Genomic DNA, 18418 nt, shown 5'->3' with positions numbered 1-18418 from the left:
CCTCCTCTGCCTCTCCAGTGTTAAAGGCATGTGGAAAACACTCAAATACAGAGTTATATCTCCAGGCCCACAGAGAATCTTCATTTAAAAAAAAATATTTTAAAGATTTAATTTTGTATGTATGACTGCTTTGTCTGCATGTAAGTATATCCTAGAGGTTAGAACTTTTATCCCCCTTTCTGCTGTGGTAGGCACAGTGTTCTCACGCTGTTCAATACCAGAGAAGGGAAGAACTGTCATATCAAACGTGAGGGTACATGTTAGTGAACAACAGCTAGGAGAGGAGGGGCAGGAAGGAAGGGAAGACACAGGAGAAAGAGGAGGAATCCAGAGACAAGAACAGAGAACTGTGGGTTACTTTTACATGTATGAGTGGAAACACAATTTCCTAGCAGTGACTCATGAGCACAGGAAGTGGGGACTTACCTAGTCTGCTCCGCCTAATTTCTTCTGGTGACACAGGCCGCAGCTTTCTTTCTGCTTTAATTTCTTCTAATATTCTTTCATGGAGGCTTCGTGGTCGGGGTGGGGTTGGTTTCAATTTCCTGGCTGATGCCTTGGAAAGGAACAGCAATGGTTAGAGATTTGATTAGCTGTTCTGGCTTAATATAGTCATCCATACAATACAGAATTATGAACTGTATTTCACTGACTGTCATGTTGTACAATAAAAGGCTATTCAAGTCATTCAATACCAAGATTTCAAATTTTTAAATTTTATATGTATGTTACTATATATAAGTCAGACAACAATTTAAGAGAGTGAGTTTACACCTTCTACTTTGTGAGATCCTGGGCAAAGAACCCAGACCATCAGTCTTGGTGGCAGACACCTTTATCTACTAAGCTGTATCTCACAACCCCCAATGTCAAGACTTTTAATGCAATAGGAGACTACTGGGTCTCCCAGTGATTTGATCACATGTACTCAGGTAAACTGAAGTAGTTAACTCTGCTAAAGTTATAGTCATGTCCCCTTTATGCTACTGTTTTGAAAACTAACTATACTGTTGTCATTTTGAGACTCAAGTCTTATTCTAGAGTCCAGAATGGTCTCACACTTGTGGCAACCCCTCACCTCAGCCTCTTGAGTGCTGAGATTACAGGGCCAATCTGTCCACAGAACCATTAGTAACTCACCACCTTGAAGTACTACTGCCTACAGTCTATTAAGGAGGACACTGAGGCTGAGAGGCAGGTTAACTTGTTTAGAGCTCCATCAAGCTAGACTGTGTTGCTAGTGTGAACTATCCAGCTCATATGACTTCCCTCTACTGCACAACTCTTGCCCCTTCCTTCAGAAAGGTCTGAAAGGCTGAGTACACACACAACAGTCTACAAACCGGGAGAACACTGCTTTACCCTCGCTGTTACTTTATGCACATAGGCTTGACATGGTTTGATGGGAGCCGGCTACTCAGCCAGGAGGAAAAGAAGTAAGGAGAAACACAAACAGCATTTCGAACAGCATTCTGATTCTATGGCTTAGGAAGAGCCTGGCCAACAGAAAAGTGAGGACACATTCACTGTAAAACAGCATCAGCATGACAGTGCGGTCTGAGCAGCGTAGCAGCATGATGAGCTGGAAAGCCAGCCATGCTAGAAGCCATGTGGTGTGAGTTTCCAGCTGTTACAGCAGGTATTCAGCCAGAGTGTGCACTATGACTCAGATTGTTGGAATTGTATTGAATAACGGAAGGTATGTCACTGTGCTGTAGACCGTGATTTACAGGTGGGCTTCATACTCTCAAGAGAGAGCTTGGTAGAGAGCTCCTGTCCCTGGGGAGAGTGTGCTAAGTTACATACTGGATTTAAAGGAGGTCTTGATCTGATGAAGTCAAGGATGATCTCATGAGCACTCTTTCTTAACCGAGGGGGAATGTCACCATTGACCTAAAAGGAGACAAAAAATAAAAACATGTCATGTGAATCGAGGACCTATCACTGTATGTTCAGTAACTGAGATTCTGACTTCCCAGATAGTATGGGTGTGACTCTTTCTTAAGGGGTGGGTTTTTGAGATAAGGTTTTGTGTACCCCAGGCTGGTTTTGAACTCATAGGTAGTGTGGAAGGTGACCCTGAACTTTCCAAACTTCTCATTTCTATATCCAAAGTGCTGGGGTCACAGATATGTGTCATCAAACATGGCTTTGCTTCCCAGTCTAACTTAAATAAAACAGGCTGAGCTACCACCTCAGGCCTGGTTCTTCCCCTGGGACAACTGCACTGGGATCTACCCAACACCACTCCCTTCCTCCATGTGCACTATGCCCAGGTCCCATAGCAGCCATCAGAAGCAATCGCTACAGAGCACAGCCCAGCATGTGAGTGTCAGTGCCTAGCATAAGGGGAGCTGCAGGACCTACCACAGGCCTGATGCAGCATGACACTTACTCATGGATTTCCTAGTGTTGAGATTTTTAAAATCCACTGGTATTATACAACTTAATCTGACATTCTAAGTATAGAATTTTAACTCTAAACAGACTAATATGTCCTTCTAAATAATTTTCACATGCTTTTAATAGTGTCTCCACCACAACAAGATGAAGAAATGGACAAAGTCAGCTTGCAAGTTCAACATCCACACAAACACATCACACGAGCTGCGTTTCTGGTGCTTTTGTTTTTGAGACTGTCTTATGTATCCTAGACTGGCCTCCAATTGTTACGTAGCTAAGAATGATATCAAACTCCTAATCCTTCTTATCCAGCTCTCAAGTGCTGAGATTATATGCATGTGCTTTTATCTTCAGTGTCTTTGAGCTACAACCTAGCTCTCAACCCACTGTGTACTAGCAGCCATTCTGAGGACAGGAGGTGAGTGAGTCTGGAGACAAAGTAAGCTAGAGTATGTATAAAACAAAAGCACTGCTATTGGGCCAGCAGATCATTCTCAGTTCATAGAACAATTGCCAAAACAAAACAAGCAGTCCCAACTGAAATAAGAAATGGTTACAGATGAACAAATTATAGATTTCAAGAAAATACAGAAACTTGATCATATTTCAGGGGCATATAGGTGTAACTTCAATTTCAAGGGATCTGGCACTTTCTTCTGGCCCCTTTTACACCAGGCATATACACAGTGCACTTACATCACTTACATACATGCAGCTAAAGTACGCAAATGAATAAATAAAAAAATCTTAAAAACATAGAAAAAGAAATGTGTAACACAATTTAGTTCAAGAACAAAGGATGTTAATGCAAACAGTAAGCAAGGAAAGAAAGAGCTAGGGCAGCAATATTAACAGCAGATAAGACAGACGCCTCGGAAACAGCTAACAAAAAAGACAAAAAGAGACACTAGATACCGAAAATGTAATAATTATAAGTATTAATAATTACTTGCAGCCAGGTGGTGGTAGCACACACTTTTAATCCCAGCACTTGAGGGGCAGAGACAGAGGCAGACAGTTCTCTTTGAGTTCCTGGCCAGCCTGGCCTATAGAGCTAGTTCTAGGACAGACAGAGATACGCAGTGAAACCCTGTCTCGAAAAACAAAAAACAAAATAAACAAAAAAAACCCAAAGGTATACATGTACCAAAGTAAAAAATTAAACACTGAAAGTGAGATGAAAATTTCTAGAATAGCTGGAGACTTTAATACTCCATTTACAATACTATTCGAAACAGAAGATCAACAACAACAACGAAAAGGGATTTGAACAACTCTATAAATTAACTAGAAGAACTCCCCACTAGTAAAAGAATATCTCCCTCTTTCCCCTCACTTCCTCTGCCTCTCCCTCCCTCCTACTCTTTTCTGAGACAGACTTTCTGCCTGTACCTCCTGAGTACGGGGAATCCCAAATGCATGTTACTACACCTGGCAGCTTTAGAATACATATTTTTCTTAAGGGCTCAAGATTTCTCCAGCACAGCAAAACTAGGCTAAAAATTTAAAAGATGCGGAACTCCACACTTGTAGCCCCAGCAAACAGGAGGACAGTGAGGGTACTGCGAGAGTCTCAACGAGAGATGGAGGTGATGGGGAGAAGAGGCTCACAAAGGAGAGATTTTAAGGCACAGCTTACAGGGTTTGCTGAGGAGCTGGATGTTCCTTTCCTCAGAACGCGGCTGGAGGACCTCACTGTATAGCTATTAACAAAGATGTATAGAACAGGATACATAAAACAGCCAGCTTATACCTGATATTGAGGTGATGAGTTTAATGAACTCTGATACATCCACAAACTAGAACATATGGAATCACTTAATAGCACTAATGATACAGAAGAAGACTCACAACGTGAAACAAGATATCAGGTTGGAAACGGAAATCAGCCCATTTTGTCTAATAAAATGTAGAAAGAAGAGCGAGGATTAAGAGAGGCGGAATGGCACATGCTTGAATCCCTGGCACTCAGGAGGCAAAGGAGAGGCATGAGGATCACTTTTGGGTCAGTTTGGTCTATCACAGGTCAGGACAGTCAGTGAAAGATAGCAAGACCCTGTATCAAAATAACAAGGATAACAACAGCCACCAGAAAACCCAGCGCAGAAAAGACGAAGCAGCACAGCTGTCCTAGGGTTTCTATTACTGGGACAGATAGCAAGTAGGGGAGGAAAGGGTTTATTCAGCTTACATCACTGAAGGAAGTCAGGACAGGATCCTGGAGGCAAAAGTTGATGGCAGGGGCCATAGAGGGGTGCTGCACACTGGCTTGCTCTCCATGGATTGTTCAGCCTGCTTTCTTACAGAACCCAGAACCACAAGCCCAGGGATGGCACCACCCATCATGGGCTGGGTCCTCCTCATTGATCACTAATTGAGAAAGTGCTTTACAGCCGGATCTCATGGAGGCATTTTCTTTATTGAGACTCCTTCCTCTCTGATGACTCTAGCTTGTATCAAGTTGATACACAAAATCAGCCAGTATAATAATAAAATTTCTCTTTGGTTATGAAGTTATATGAAGAAAATGTATTTTCCAGGTTTTCTACAGTGATCAAATATTCTTTTTTATTTTTTATTTTCCTTTCTTTCTTTCTTTTTTTTTCCCCCCAGACAGGGTTTCTCTGTGTAGTCCTGGCTGTCCTGGAACTCACTCTGTAGAACAAGCTGGCCTTGAACACAGAGATCCACCTGTGTCTGCCTCCTGAGTGCTGGGATTAAAGGTATGTGCCACCACTGCCCGGCAGTGACCAAGTATCCTATGAGAACAAAGAATACTGATTAGCTCATTTCCAACCAATAACCCACAGGCAACCGTCGGAGTGCTTACCATTACTTTCCTCAAGGTGTATCTTTTGCACCGAATGTCATCCATGAGCATCTCATAAGGGGTAAGCTGGTATTCAATGGGCAACGGGTTGTACTGCCGCTGTTGGACCTTCTTAAGTTTTACCCCATTTCGCAAATCCCGCATCACCTGTACCCAGAATCGTGCCTGAAAGAACCAAGTATGGATCATTATCAATAAATAAATCCACTAGTTTTCTCTGAATGGTTACAGTCATAGAGAATAAAGGAAAAGCATGAATATCAAACAACAAGTAAAGGAAACAATTTAGATTTTAGGATACTATTAGATGTGTAGGAAGTCGGTAGGCTGCATTAGAAGACACACGTCCCTGTGGTAGTTTGAATGTGACTGACCCTCATAACCTCATAGGCAGTGGCATTATTAGGAGGCGTGATCTTGCTGGAGGAAGTGTGTCACGGTGGGGGTGGGTTTTGAGGTCTCTTGCTTAAGCTTCAATCAGTATAACTTCAACTTCCTGTTGCCTGCAAGATGCAGGACTCTCAGTTATTCCTCCAGCACCACCTCTGCCTGAATGCTCCCCACCATGATGATGAGGGACGGAACCTCTGAAACTATAAGCGAGCCACCCGATTAAATGTTTTCCTTTGTAAGAGTTGTCGTGGTCATGGAGTCTCTTCACAGCCATAAAACTCTAAGACAGTCTCCATTACTACACTGCTTCCTGAAAGCATGTATTCCCCACACCCTGACTTGGGGTCTGGCCATACGACAGTGTGGTCAGTGAATAGTGAGAGTGAGTGGACACTAAAGACTTCAAAAGCACAAGTACTGCGAGCTGTTCTTGTGCTTCTTCAAGCCTGCTTGGCTCTGCGCCCACAGCTGCCCTGCAGATTGGTGAGTGAGCTAGGTAAGGTCACGTGACTGTGCTGTGGCTAGTGCACAGCGCTGCTGCACACAGAGCTGTAGGACACATGTACTTACTCTTCAGCTTCTGTACCAGCAGCTGCTATCCTTTCCTAAGTGTGTCTCATCAACAAGAAATAAATAGTGAAGAATTGACATCTTGTGTTTTATAAATATGAAATGCTCAGAATTACAATTTTATATTATCTAGTACACATCCTATAATCAGTTTTCCTATCTACAAATAATAAGATGCTCTGTCCACCTTGCAGAGTTCTAATAAGATGAAATTTACATCAAATACTGAGCATAACAAACACTAAAATGTGTATCATTTCCTTAACTGCGTTGTTGTCCTGTCTTATCAGAGAAAAGTCAACCAATACAGTATTTAAAATGTAACTTATCAAAATTAACGTGTCTTCAATAGCTACCTAAAAATGTTTATTATAAGGTAAGTCATGGGGCTGGAGAAATGGCTCAGCGGTTAAGAGCACTGACTGATCTTCCAGAGGACCCAGTTCAATTCCCAGCACCCACATGGCAGCTCACAACTGTCTGAAAATCCAGTTCCAGGGGATCTGACACCTTCACACCAATGCACATAAAATAAAGATAAGTAAATCATAATTTTAAAAAAAAGATAAGTCATAAGAATTTTCCACATTCAGGTATACAGTTCACTGACAGAGGAAGTGGTTTGTATGTACGAGCTTCTAAATTCTAACTGCAATACCAAACCACTTTCTCTACATAAAATAAATGATTAATTTCTCAAAATGATTTTTCATTTATAATATATTAATACACTTTTTCACTCTCTTCTGAGGCTGAAACTCAGACCATCAGGCTGGGCATCAGGTAACTTTGCCCACTGAGCCTCTGCTGGCCTGCCTCTAAAGATGTTGAGTTCTCCACCCCTTCTTCCTTCTTGCACTCACATCTTCCTAGATAGTCCTCCTGGGTGATACTGGAAGACGAGGCGTAATCTAGCAGAAAGAACTCCCCTTGAAGTTTGTGAAGTTCTGGTCAATGAATGCTTCAATTTGGATTATTATTTTAATTATTATTTTTCAAAACTTAAGTGACTTACTACTGTTATTAGGTGTGATGTATATACGTGGGTGTGCAACCCCATGGAGCATATGGAAGTCAGAAGACAACTCTATACAGTCAGCTCTCTCCTTCCACCTTTTCTTCTTTAATTAAAGAATTTACATTTATTTATGTATTTTGTATGCACATGTGTGTGTGTATATGAGCATCTGTGTGCCGTGCCATGCCTGTGGAGGCCAGATGACAACTTCCAGGAGTCAGTTCTGTGGGTTCTGTAGATCAAACAGGATTGAAGGCAAGTCTTTTATCCACTGAGCCATAACACCTGCCCCACATTAGTTTTTGTTTACTTTTGAGTCAGGCTCTTACACTATGCAGACTTGGTTGGCCCGAAACGTGTAACGTAGCCCAAGAGCTAGTCTTCAACTCATAGCAATTGACCTGCTTCTGCCCTCTGAGTGCTGGGATTAAAGGCATGTGCCACCACACCCAACTGTTGCTAATCTATACGCACACATACACACACACACACCATGTCCCCTTCCTACCCTACCATAAACCACATCACAAGTAGTCAAGCTGGTCTAGCATTTGCTAAGTAGTCAAAGATGACTTTGAATTCCCTGGAGGTCTGTCTCTATTTCCCAAGCACTGGGATTGCAGGTGTGTACTACCATGCCTGGTTTTGTTTACTAGCTTTAGAATATTTGAAGTTACTTGTCTGACTTCAATGAATGGGGAAGACTACAGAAATATTATGTTACAAATACTTTTTATACCATGTGGTGCATGCCTTTAATCCCAGCACTTGGGAGGCAGAGGCAGGCGGATCTTTGTGAGTTTGAGGTCAGCCTGGTCTACAATAGCTAGTTCCAGGACAGGCTCCAAAAGTACTAAGAAACACTGTCTCAAAAAATCAAAACAAAACAGAAGAAGAAAAGAAGAAGAAGAAGAAGGAGGAGGAGAAGGAGGAGGAGGAGGAAGAGGAAGAAGAGGAAGAGGAAGAAGAGGAGGAGGAGGAGGACTATGGCAAACAAAAACTAATATGGTCAAGGGAACTTATTCATAGTTCTCAAATCTGCATCTATTTTAAAAGCTCTTTCACTTAATAATACCATTACTATCCCTTTAAAAAAGATTTTAATTTTATTTATGTGTGTGTGAACCTGAGTAAGTTTAAGTGCACTGTGTGTATAGGAGCCCTGAAAGCCACACAACATCTGATCTGGAACTGGAGTTGGCTGTGAGCTGCCCGACTATGCTGGGAACTGAACTGTCCTCTGAAAAGCAGTAACTGATTTCAACTGCTGACCCATCTCTCCAGCCCCTGATTCACTACCTTTAATCTCAAAAGTCAGAATCCTAACGTGTGCCTCCCTTGATATCTGGAAATGCTTTACTTAGCACTTCCTGACATCTACTGTCCTGTGCCCAAGGCCTGAGCGCAGGGACTCAGTACCGACAGGACTTAGTAGGGTGCCTGAAAGGAGTGGATACTCAATGTGTCATCTGGAAACACCATAATCACCTGTTCTAGAAAGTATCTCCTAAGTCCAGACTGTGTTAAGAAAGGCAGAGAGCCCACATCCCTCATTCTGCATCCATAGGTCTCTCACCCAGTAAACGTTCACTGGATAAAAACTGCATCGCACTGCTTGTCTCACATCCTGACACAGAGCTTCTGTTTTGGGTACAGAGGTGTTATTTAAGGTATTTGTAATTATAAATGTTAATAACAATATTTCCAGACACAATGGAGCAGCTCTTTCAAAAATTTAATGAAAATATTTATTCACTTTTAAAATCAAGCATTCAAATTTATGTACTAATTCATAATTCAGTCCTTAATAATCAGCACTTAAAAAAAAACACAGTATTTTAAAAGCTAAACTGACCAGAAGCATACCCAATTTCCTTACCCAGTCTGCGTTTTTCAGGTCCTCCAGATCTGTGCTAGATTCATCAGTCTTTTCCATTTCTTGAATCTTCTTAAGATTCTAGTGGTTAAAATAAAAATTAAAAACCAATCATAAAAATTGTATTAAGCTTTTTTATAAGCAAATTATAACTCTAAAAAGTTATCTTCAGAGAAAATGTAGACAGACCTGTCAATGAAGAAGACAGTTCATTAAATCTCATGGATAATTATTTCCTTCTTTTCTTTAAATTTTTTTTTTGTAACTTACACTCTCTTCTTGACTACTGAAATCTCTTCCTAAAAACAGCTCTGCATGTTACCGGCTAGGGAAGCAGTCTCCAGACTCTCTTCCAGCAGTCTCCACCCCGCCTCTCTTCCACTGCCCGCTCCTTTTCTGCAGACATCAGTTCAACTGAAACTACTAGCTCTTCAAACAGAACTTCCTTTCTTCCCTTTTATTACAAAATCTCTTTTCATCTAGGGGCTTTTAGCTTCACGTTAGGTTCACACTTGTCTGTGGCTCCCCCTAAGCTTCCTGAGGAAAAGTTAAGAAGAGTTTTGGAACTCTGGGATGCTTGGCATGCATTTGTGATGGTTAATCTTGATTGTCAACTTGACAGGATTTAGAATCATCATGGAAACAAATCTCTGGGTGTGTCTTAGAGTTATTTTTAAAAATTGGGTTAATTGAGGTGGAAAGACCCAATTTAAATGTGGATGCCACCTTCTACACGCTGGTGATGAAAACGAAATAAAAGGGAGAGAAGCAGCGTCCCCATCTCTGCTTCCTGGGGAAACATGAGCACAGCTCTGCCTCATGCTCCTGCTGCCATGCTCCCTGCCGCCAACACAAACCACACACCCTTAAAGGCCAAGCAGAAACAAATCTCCTTCTTCTTCTTCTTTTTTTTTTTTTTTGGTCAGGTATTTTTGCTCAGTGACAAGAAAAGCAACTAATACAATATTTATCAAGTAATTTATTTATAAACTTCAATTGATAAAATGCCTTTTAAATAGCATCAACTCAACACTGGCAACTTGTAAGAGAATACTGATTAATAAAACATATAAATATAGGACAGTGAGATGGCTCCATAGACAAAGGCTCCTGCCACTAAGTCCAATGACCTGAGTTAGATTTCTAGGACCCACAGGGTGGAAAGAGAGAACTTACTTTTGCAAGTTCCTCCACACAAATGTAATGCACATATATGTGTGCATGCATGCACAGGCATGTGCACACACACACACACACACACACACACAAATAAATGCAATAAAGATTTTGAAAAGCATTATTTACAAATTAATTATAAACACACTGTATTCCATATCTACTAATAGCAAAATTCAACTTTAATACATGTTACCTTTGGCTGAATTATTTGTCTGTTTGCTAACAGACTGGATTTAAACGTATTATATGAAACCTAGCTTGTTCTACATGACATTATAAACAAAACATTTTTAGCTTCCTAACATTTCATACTATCCATGTGCAAAACAAAGATAACACCACCAGCTTTTTTAAAATATTCAATAAAGAAACATTAATGCAGGAAAAAAGATGCCTCTGGACACTGAAAATGTGATACAAGTAATGCATTCTTTCTTCTATCTTAGGGGAAAACAGAAGAAAAAAAAACAACTTGTTTCTAGTTATTTCAGAATGTGTTTACACAATCTTCTTTAAAAGTCAGGATTCCTTCTGAGATGCTGAAATAAGACACATGCCATTCTTCAGGTTTGTGGCTTTGTTAAAGTTACCCAATCTGGGTCTTCTGTTCACCTATAAAATGGAAGTATCACTATCCACTCTTCTACTGTATTAAAGGAAGTCACATATTAAATTACTGACACACTACTGGACACAGAAAAGAGACCTAGCATAATTCCCTATACTTCCTAAATATAAAAAAATCATAATTCATTATACCACACAATATATAAAAACTTAAAACATACTCAATTTCTGCATTTGTAGCCTCTTCAGAGGAGCAATGTCTCAAGCCTGTAGATGAGTTTTTCTGTGTTATCTCAGCTCTAGATCTTTTTTAAAATATTTATTTGTTTATTTATCTATTTATTTATTATGTATATAATACTCTTTCTGTGTGTATGCCTGCAGGCCAGAAGAGGGCACCAGACCCCATTACAGATGGTTGAGAGCCACCATGTGGTTGCTGGGAATTGAACTCAGGACCTTTGGAAGAGCAGGCAATGCTCTTAACCTCTGAGCCATCTCTCCAGCCCTCAGCTCTAGATCTTTACACTTATCTGAAACCTGGCTCTTTCCTAAGGTGTTTGTCTACTGGTAAGGCCCAGAGTAGGGTCCTGGAGCAATACTCATGACAGCTAGTAAGTGAGAAACCCTAATTCACTTTATAGAGGAACCGGGACTGGTAAGGGATAAGGACAGCGCCCCAGGCTCTCGGATACGTGGGATGATTTTGAAGTGTGACAAGAGGGCCAGCTGTTGCCATCGAATCTGCCCCACCCCACCCTGGCTGAGATATCCTCATAAAACAGCTGGGTCAAGTTCTACTTATTTTGTTAAAAGGAACATTCATGAATACTTAAGAATACTAGTAACACACAAGGAAAAAGAATAAAATTTATGACTACTAACTGGTCTTTGCAAAAAAATGTCATGGCCTTACATCAAAATCTGAACAGGAATCATTATTACAAAATCAGGATTCCTCATTGTCTATCATTTAAGATGTACCAACCTGGTAAACAGTATTTATAATATTCAAAATCCCTGGGTTTGTTTTTTATTATTTTCTAGAAGTTAGATATTTAAAAAAAAAACCCTGATGATTCAAAACTATAGTCTGAAGTGCACACTCTCCATGAAGTATCAGAATCACAGCATAGTGGGGAGGAACCATTCACAGGCAGAAACCCTTATTGGGTTTCCCAGATGTTATTGAAGGTCTATGCAAAAAGGATTTAATGCCTGAGAGTATATACTATTCTATTGATTGAAAGAGTCTTCCGGGTTCTTAAATTACACTGGCAGAAGAAAATGGGTTGAGGAGAAGAACTGTTTCTGGGCAGCCTGGGACCACACTTTCCAGACTAAGAGTCTAGGGAAACAGCACTGTCCAGCCCACAGAGCTGGAAGGAGCCTATTTCCTGCTGTTCCAGGCCATTCCAGATTTGCAGCACCGCTCTGAGGGCTCCCTCTGTATCCAATGCTCACCTCTGATAGCTCTTTCTCAATGGGCCACCCTGATCACACCCTAAGCTCCGCCCCTCACCTCTAGCTCTTAACCTTGTCTACACTGTTTCCAAAGAACACCCTGACCTTAGAAGTCTATAGGATGGACTGGGTTTGTATTCTGTTCACCTCCTATAGTAAGAGCAGCATTTTTAAAAGTTTATTTTATTCAGTAATAGGATTCTCAAATATGTAGAGCAGTGCTTTGTACAAGGTTGGCACTTAGTAATTGTTCTATAAATAAAGACACTTTATATCATATATTAGTACTTAAATTTCTTCAACAGCTTTAAATAAGTTAACTTTAACTAGAGCAAATCCAATCTGAGAAAAGAATTATTCAGAGGAAATCTCTGGCCTTGACATTCAAAATCCTAAGTGAGAGTTAGGAGTAGAGATATATGTGCCTGTTCAGGAAAATATTTAACTTGAGTTCATATTATGTACAAGTATTACATTCAGCCAAATAGAAACAAATAAATAATTAAAAAGAAATTTATTTCTAAGACCTGTAGAAGAATCAAGTAATTATGTCAGCAGCACATGAGGCCAGCCGGCTCAAGGGCAAACTTGTTTGTCTTTACAGGGTCTTTTCCTTTGGTTCAGCTAAAGACTTACTGAAAAAAGTTAAGTGTGCCCATAAGAGTTCCAGTCTGACGTCTTTGTAATGTAAGCTAAGCACCTAGAAGTGTTATGGTCACCACTTACTTTAAGATGATATGTATGTGCCTTATGACTCTGAACTGCACGGGCCCAGGAATGCATCCACCATGTTCTCTTCTTAAACTGAACATGCTCAACAGTGTGTACTTCTTAAATGTAGTAGGCCTGCAACTGTGCTCACCCCAGGTGATTTTGTATGTAAGTATATACAGGCTTCCTTTGTCTGAAAGGCACTCGCTGCTTCTGGAACAACTACAGAACTCTCCTGGTCAGTTGCAGGTAATAAACCTCCCTCTATTCTTTGACCTTCTAGTTGTGCTTATTGACTTTGCAGTCTCCAAGGAAAGAATCTACAGTTTGGTTATAGTTACAATACTTATCATGTCAGCAAGATTCAACCAGCATCAAAATCGACTGGCTTGACATCTCAGTGCTTTAGAAAAATCACCAGGTATTGGTGGTCTGATGTTTTAACCAATACCCCTTTGCTCACACATAACTGAGAGTTCAGTATGGGGCCTCTCTCAGGTCCAATAGGAACCAAGTTTTTTCTATCATGTTCTTCTTGTCATTTAAAGACTCATCCCACCGTAAGCACTACAGTTTGTTCAATAATTATAAACCAAAACTTAACAAAATTCAGGAGCAGAGCAAGATGCTGGATTATATAGATGCAGTGGAGGCCTAGCAACTGAAAGTCATGATTTAATATGCTCACATAATTCCAGAAATATCAACTTCTATGACTTTTAGTCATATGGTGGAATGGCATAAGAAACAATAATTAGATATATTCCCTCTAAACTCTATTGCTGTCTGCCATGGCTCAATCTCTACTCTCTCTCTGACTAAATATAGGTCTTTACACTCCTTGTCTTTACTTCATTGGGATCAAATTCATACCTACCTACTACTAAGAAAAACAATCTGTTCTCTATAATATTAAAGGTAATTTAAATGAATGGCCAAGGAACATCTTTGTCTTAACTTTCCTGAAAAGCAGCAAACATGGTTGTCAGATACGAGCTGTGTGACTTCTCATGCCTTAGCTAACTGCTCTGATCCTCAATTGATTTTGTCATTTGTAGAAGGGGCACAATAAGAACTCTTAGATTTTAGCTAGGTGGTAATGGTGCATGCTTTTAATTACAGCACTCTAGAGACAGAAGAGGCAGATCTCTAAGTTCAAGGCCAGTGTGGTCTACAGAGCAAGTTCCAGGGCAGCCAGAGCTACAGAGAAATCCATCTCGAAAAAACAAATAAACAAAAAACCAAACCAAAACAAAAAGAACTCTTAGATTTTGATAAAGGATGCAGCCGGCTCATCCAGAGACTTAGTCACGTGGGCAATATAGATGTGTGAGCCGAGGAGTGCAAGCAAGGGGCTACTTATGAATTCACATTTCACCTCCAGAACGCTTTATTCTTAGCAGATTTGTTTCAGATGATACCTCTTTCTAATCTCTCCATGAAGCTAAAATCCTGACTCAGAATGAATCAATAAAATTGTTGAAAGTCTGTAAATACTACAATTGTACATACAGGCCTGATCAAATGTGTGGCTGAAAATGTCTAGTTTTCCAGTTAACAAAAAAGAAGTTGAATTATTTGAAGGCAAACTACAAATTTGTCCTATTTCAGAGATGAGTTTCTGTCCTCTTATTGATTCTATTTTAGCTTCTGAATGAATTTCTTGCATAAACGTAATGACAGATGCTGGCCTAGCTTGGAGTGCGGTGAGAAAGCTCTAATTGGGAGCGCGCGCACTCACACACACACACACACACACACACACACACACTTGCCAATTAACTCTTCCCTTTCTGGTGAAACCACTCTCAGCTAGCAATTAAAATATCTCCATGCCAACATACTGGTTATTGGCATCTTCAAAAACAAATAAATAAAATGTACTCTGTAAATCACATACACACCAAATGCTCAGAGTATAATTTATTTCAATAGCTTCAATGTCAGCTCTTACACAAATGCCTTTTGATTTTAAAGATCACCATTTTTCTCAACTTGGTAACCATTTCAACCCAGGCGTCATTTTCTCTGTGCATGAGGACCTGGAAGAAATCTGTCATCTTCTTTTGTGAAACACTATTAAAGCGGGACAGTAGTGACAAGAACAAGGATAACCTGGACAAAGATTATTTAAATGTCGCTGGCTCAGTGAGCATTCTCGTGTATACCGACTTTACAACAAAAGAAAAAACACAAGCAGCAACAAGGACCTTGAAGGTTATAAATGATGAATGAGCTAATTAAAACGAACAAATGGCTACCATTCACACAGACATCTGGCGTGATTCTGTCTGTCAAAAAGCGATATGTTCACCATTTGGAGGGATATAAACCCATTCTAGGAATGGGAATACATTTCCAACTAACTTAAATGCCACAGTTGTATCGCAAGAGGTGTAGAGAACAGGCCTGAAGGAGGGGCAGGCAAGGAGAGAGAGAAAGCTGATAAAATGTTCTTCATAAGAGACAGGGGTCTGTGGCTTTGTTTCTCTGATTCTCACAAGCAAGCATCTCAGTGTGAACTGACATGGGAGTCTGCACTATGACACAGGTGGAGGTGCCTGTTTGCTTGACAAGAGAATGGGACTGGAAACATTTACACAGGTCTTCTGAAAAACCAACTTTCACATTTTAAAATGTAGTTATAGTATTAAAAATGATTTAATAACAACTGAACCAATTCCAAAAATGCTCTCCCAGAGCATTTAATATATGCATATATAAATTCTATTTTAAGAAAGATATTTTAGTCAAAGTCATATTCAAGATAAACTGAAATCAAAGAGTTCATCACGGAAGTCATGATTACTTACACAGGACTAAGTAAATCAGTATATATAAGTCACTGAGTAAAGCTTCTCAGTAATAACAAAGCATAGAGTGTAAGATGCGGATAGAGTGTTCGGAAAAATCTATAAAGAGCCATTCTTATTTTCAATTTAGTTCCTCACCCCAGAACTTCATTGCCTGGTGAACTATTAGTAATTAAACACTAACTGACACCTGGCAGTCATCTTTCTATCTTACTGTGTTTTGTTAAGCGTAGGACAACATTAAGCCATTTGGAAGAACTTGATGACAAGTTTTTGCAATGTCATATGTGAGAATTGTTTCAAACTCTGAAGTCATAAGAATAATGCCATTATTTGTGGAAGGTGTGCATGCTAGGTATGTGCACACATGCATGTGGGTGCACATAGACGTGTGTGTGTGTGTAGGATCATGGGTCAACAGCTGGTATCTTCTTCCATCACTCTCCTCACATTCTGAGATAACATCTCTTACTGAACCTGGAGCTCAGCAATTTGGCAAGAGCAGCTGGATGGCAAGCCCACGGGATCCTCCTGTCTCTATCTACCTAGTTCTACTATTATAGGCACACACCACATGGTTGGGGTTCTGAACTAAGGTCCTTCTCAACCCTGAATAATCCCATTTTAAAACAACAGTTAACTATTAGTATTGAGCCAGGAGAAAAGTATTTCCTTCTCTAGGACAATTTTTAAAAAATTTTGAATTATGAAAAACCAAAAAAATCTATTTACTTTTCAGTATAACAGATTAGAAAGTCAAAGGTGAATAATTTAACCTTGCTCTTTTTCAATAATGAAACTATTATATCCTCAATTACATTTTCTAATTTGTAAAGTTAAAACCAATAAATAAATACTTTAGAAACACATGTCCTTAGGGTAAGGAGATGGACCAGTGGTAAAAGAGTTTGCTGCAGAGCATGAAGTTCTGAGTTCAAAGCCCTAGAGCTCACATAGAATGCTGGGCACAGTAGTGAATGTGCAGTAGCACACATGTAACCTCAGCACTGTGGGGGGAGGCCAGAAGCAGGAGGACTGCTGGGGAGACACCCCATCTCAAGGGCACACGGTGGGGAGTGACAGAGCAGGACACCCGACATCCTCCAATTAAGAAGAGAGAAGGTGAGAAAGTTAAAAAGCAAAGGGGGGGGGGGCGGAGATGTAGTCTCAGGCTCCTTTCATGAGTTCTATGAGAGTAAAAGTTATGGACTGGGCTAGAGAGACGGCTCAGCACTTGCTGCACCTGCACAGACCCACATTTGGTTCCCAGCATCCAGAGTGTAGCTCAAAACTGTCTACCTCCAGTTCCAGGGAATCTGATGCCCCCTTCTGTGTTTTATAAGCACTGTACACACATGGTGCACTTATATACATGCAGGCACAATAAAAATAGACCTTTAAAATACAAAAAAAGGATTATGAGTCAAAAACTGATAAACATAAATCTAAATTCTAGGTTTTTAAATCGAATTTGAGTAGACTCTATCTTTTTTTAAAAACTACCTTATGTTTAACTATAGGTAGTATGTGTGGAGGTGTGCACTGAGTGCATCTGTCCACAGATGCCAGCAGTGCTAGAGTTACAGGTGTTGTGAGCCCAGACGCCAGTGCTGGAAACCAGACTCAGTCTTCTCTCTTAACTGCTCAGCCCCAGTGTAGACCTTCAGAAGAGAACACGGAGGAAAAATAGAAGCATTAACTCTCTCCTTCCCCCTCCAGCCTACACAGAGCAAGCTTGGTTTCCTGTTCTCTCAAGTCTGCCCTCTCTGGATGTCAGGCCTTAGCACTGGTCCAGAAACATCAAACACCAAAAGCGGCAGCTTGCTTTCTCACCCTACTTTCTGGCCGAAGTTCCCTTATGAGCACAGATTTATCAAGATCTCTATTTTAAAAGAAAGCCATCTTTTAAAAAAAGAAGCTTCATTTCTAGAAAACCGAGTCACTAAAGACTAACTATATTTTGTTTCTTTCCCTGTGTGTTCCTGCAGGCTTACATGTGTGCATGTGTGTGTGCAGGCCAGCGATCAACCCCAGGTATAGGCCCCTTGGGAGTCACCCACCTTGTTTTAATGAGACAGGGCCCCACACTGCCCCAAAGCTTACTGAGGAGGTTGCAGGGATCTACCTGTGATTACAAACTCATGAGCCAAGGCCAAGCTTTTGAACCTGGGCTATAGGGATTAAACTCAGGTCCTCAGCCCATTACTGACTGGCCAATCTCCCCAGTCTTCTAACTATATTCTCTAAGTGCTAGTCATAAATAGCACCAGAGATGGTGGGTGATGGTGGCACATGCCTTGGGAAGCATGGGAAGCAGAGGCAGGAGGATCTCTGTGATTTTGAGGCCAGCCTGGTCTACAGAGTGAGTTCCAGGACAGCCAGGGCTGTTACACAGAGAAACCCTGTCTCAAAACAAACAAACAAACAAACAAAAAAACCAAAATAAATAAATAAATAAATAGCACCAGAAAGAAGACTGTTCCTAATATACAAGTTCATCTTCTGTGTCATGTATTTTGTTCAGGAGGAGTGGTCCATGGCATCTCCATGGAGACAAAGTGATCTGCATATGCTCAGAGGTTTACTACCTGACT

At 40.5% G+C, this 18418-nt stretch overlaps 1 protein-coding gene across 7 annotated transcripts in view; it reads right to left on the bottom strand.

Annotated features, from left to right (window-relative positions):
* The window catches only part of Spire1 (spire type actin nucleation factor 1), a 120754-nt gene that overhangs the window by 31057 nt on the left and 71279 nt on the right, over positions 1-18418 (bottom strand). For 6 of the 7 annotated variants that reach the window (XM_087895953.1, XM_087895949.1, XM_087895947.1 and 3 more), the window contains exons 5-8: positions 9094-9171; positions 5234-5398; positions 1807-1893; positions 427-556 (exon numbers count right to left, since the gene is read on the bottom strand). In XM_087895953.1, coding sequence (XP_087752079.1) covers positions 427-556; positions 1807-1893; positions 5234-5398; positions 9094-9171 — 460 coding nt within the window. The remainder of the gene's footprint in view (positions 1-426; positions 557-1806; positions 1894-5233; positions 5399-9093; positions 9172-18418) is intronic. The other variant, XM_087895950.1, reaches the window with a different exon arrangement.

The sequence above is a fragment of the Myodes glareolus genome, chromosome 13, assembly GCF_982192425.1.
Source record: "Myodes glareolus chromosome 13, mMyoGla1.1, whole genome shotgun sequence".
NCBI classification, from domain to species: domain Eukaryota; kingdom Metazoa; phylum Chordata; class Mammalia; order Rodentia; family Cricetidae; genus Myodes; species Myodes glareolus.
Note: the sequence above shows the minus strand (reverse complement) of the source record. Positions and strands in the feature narration are given on the sequence as shown.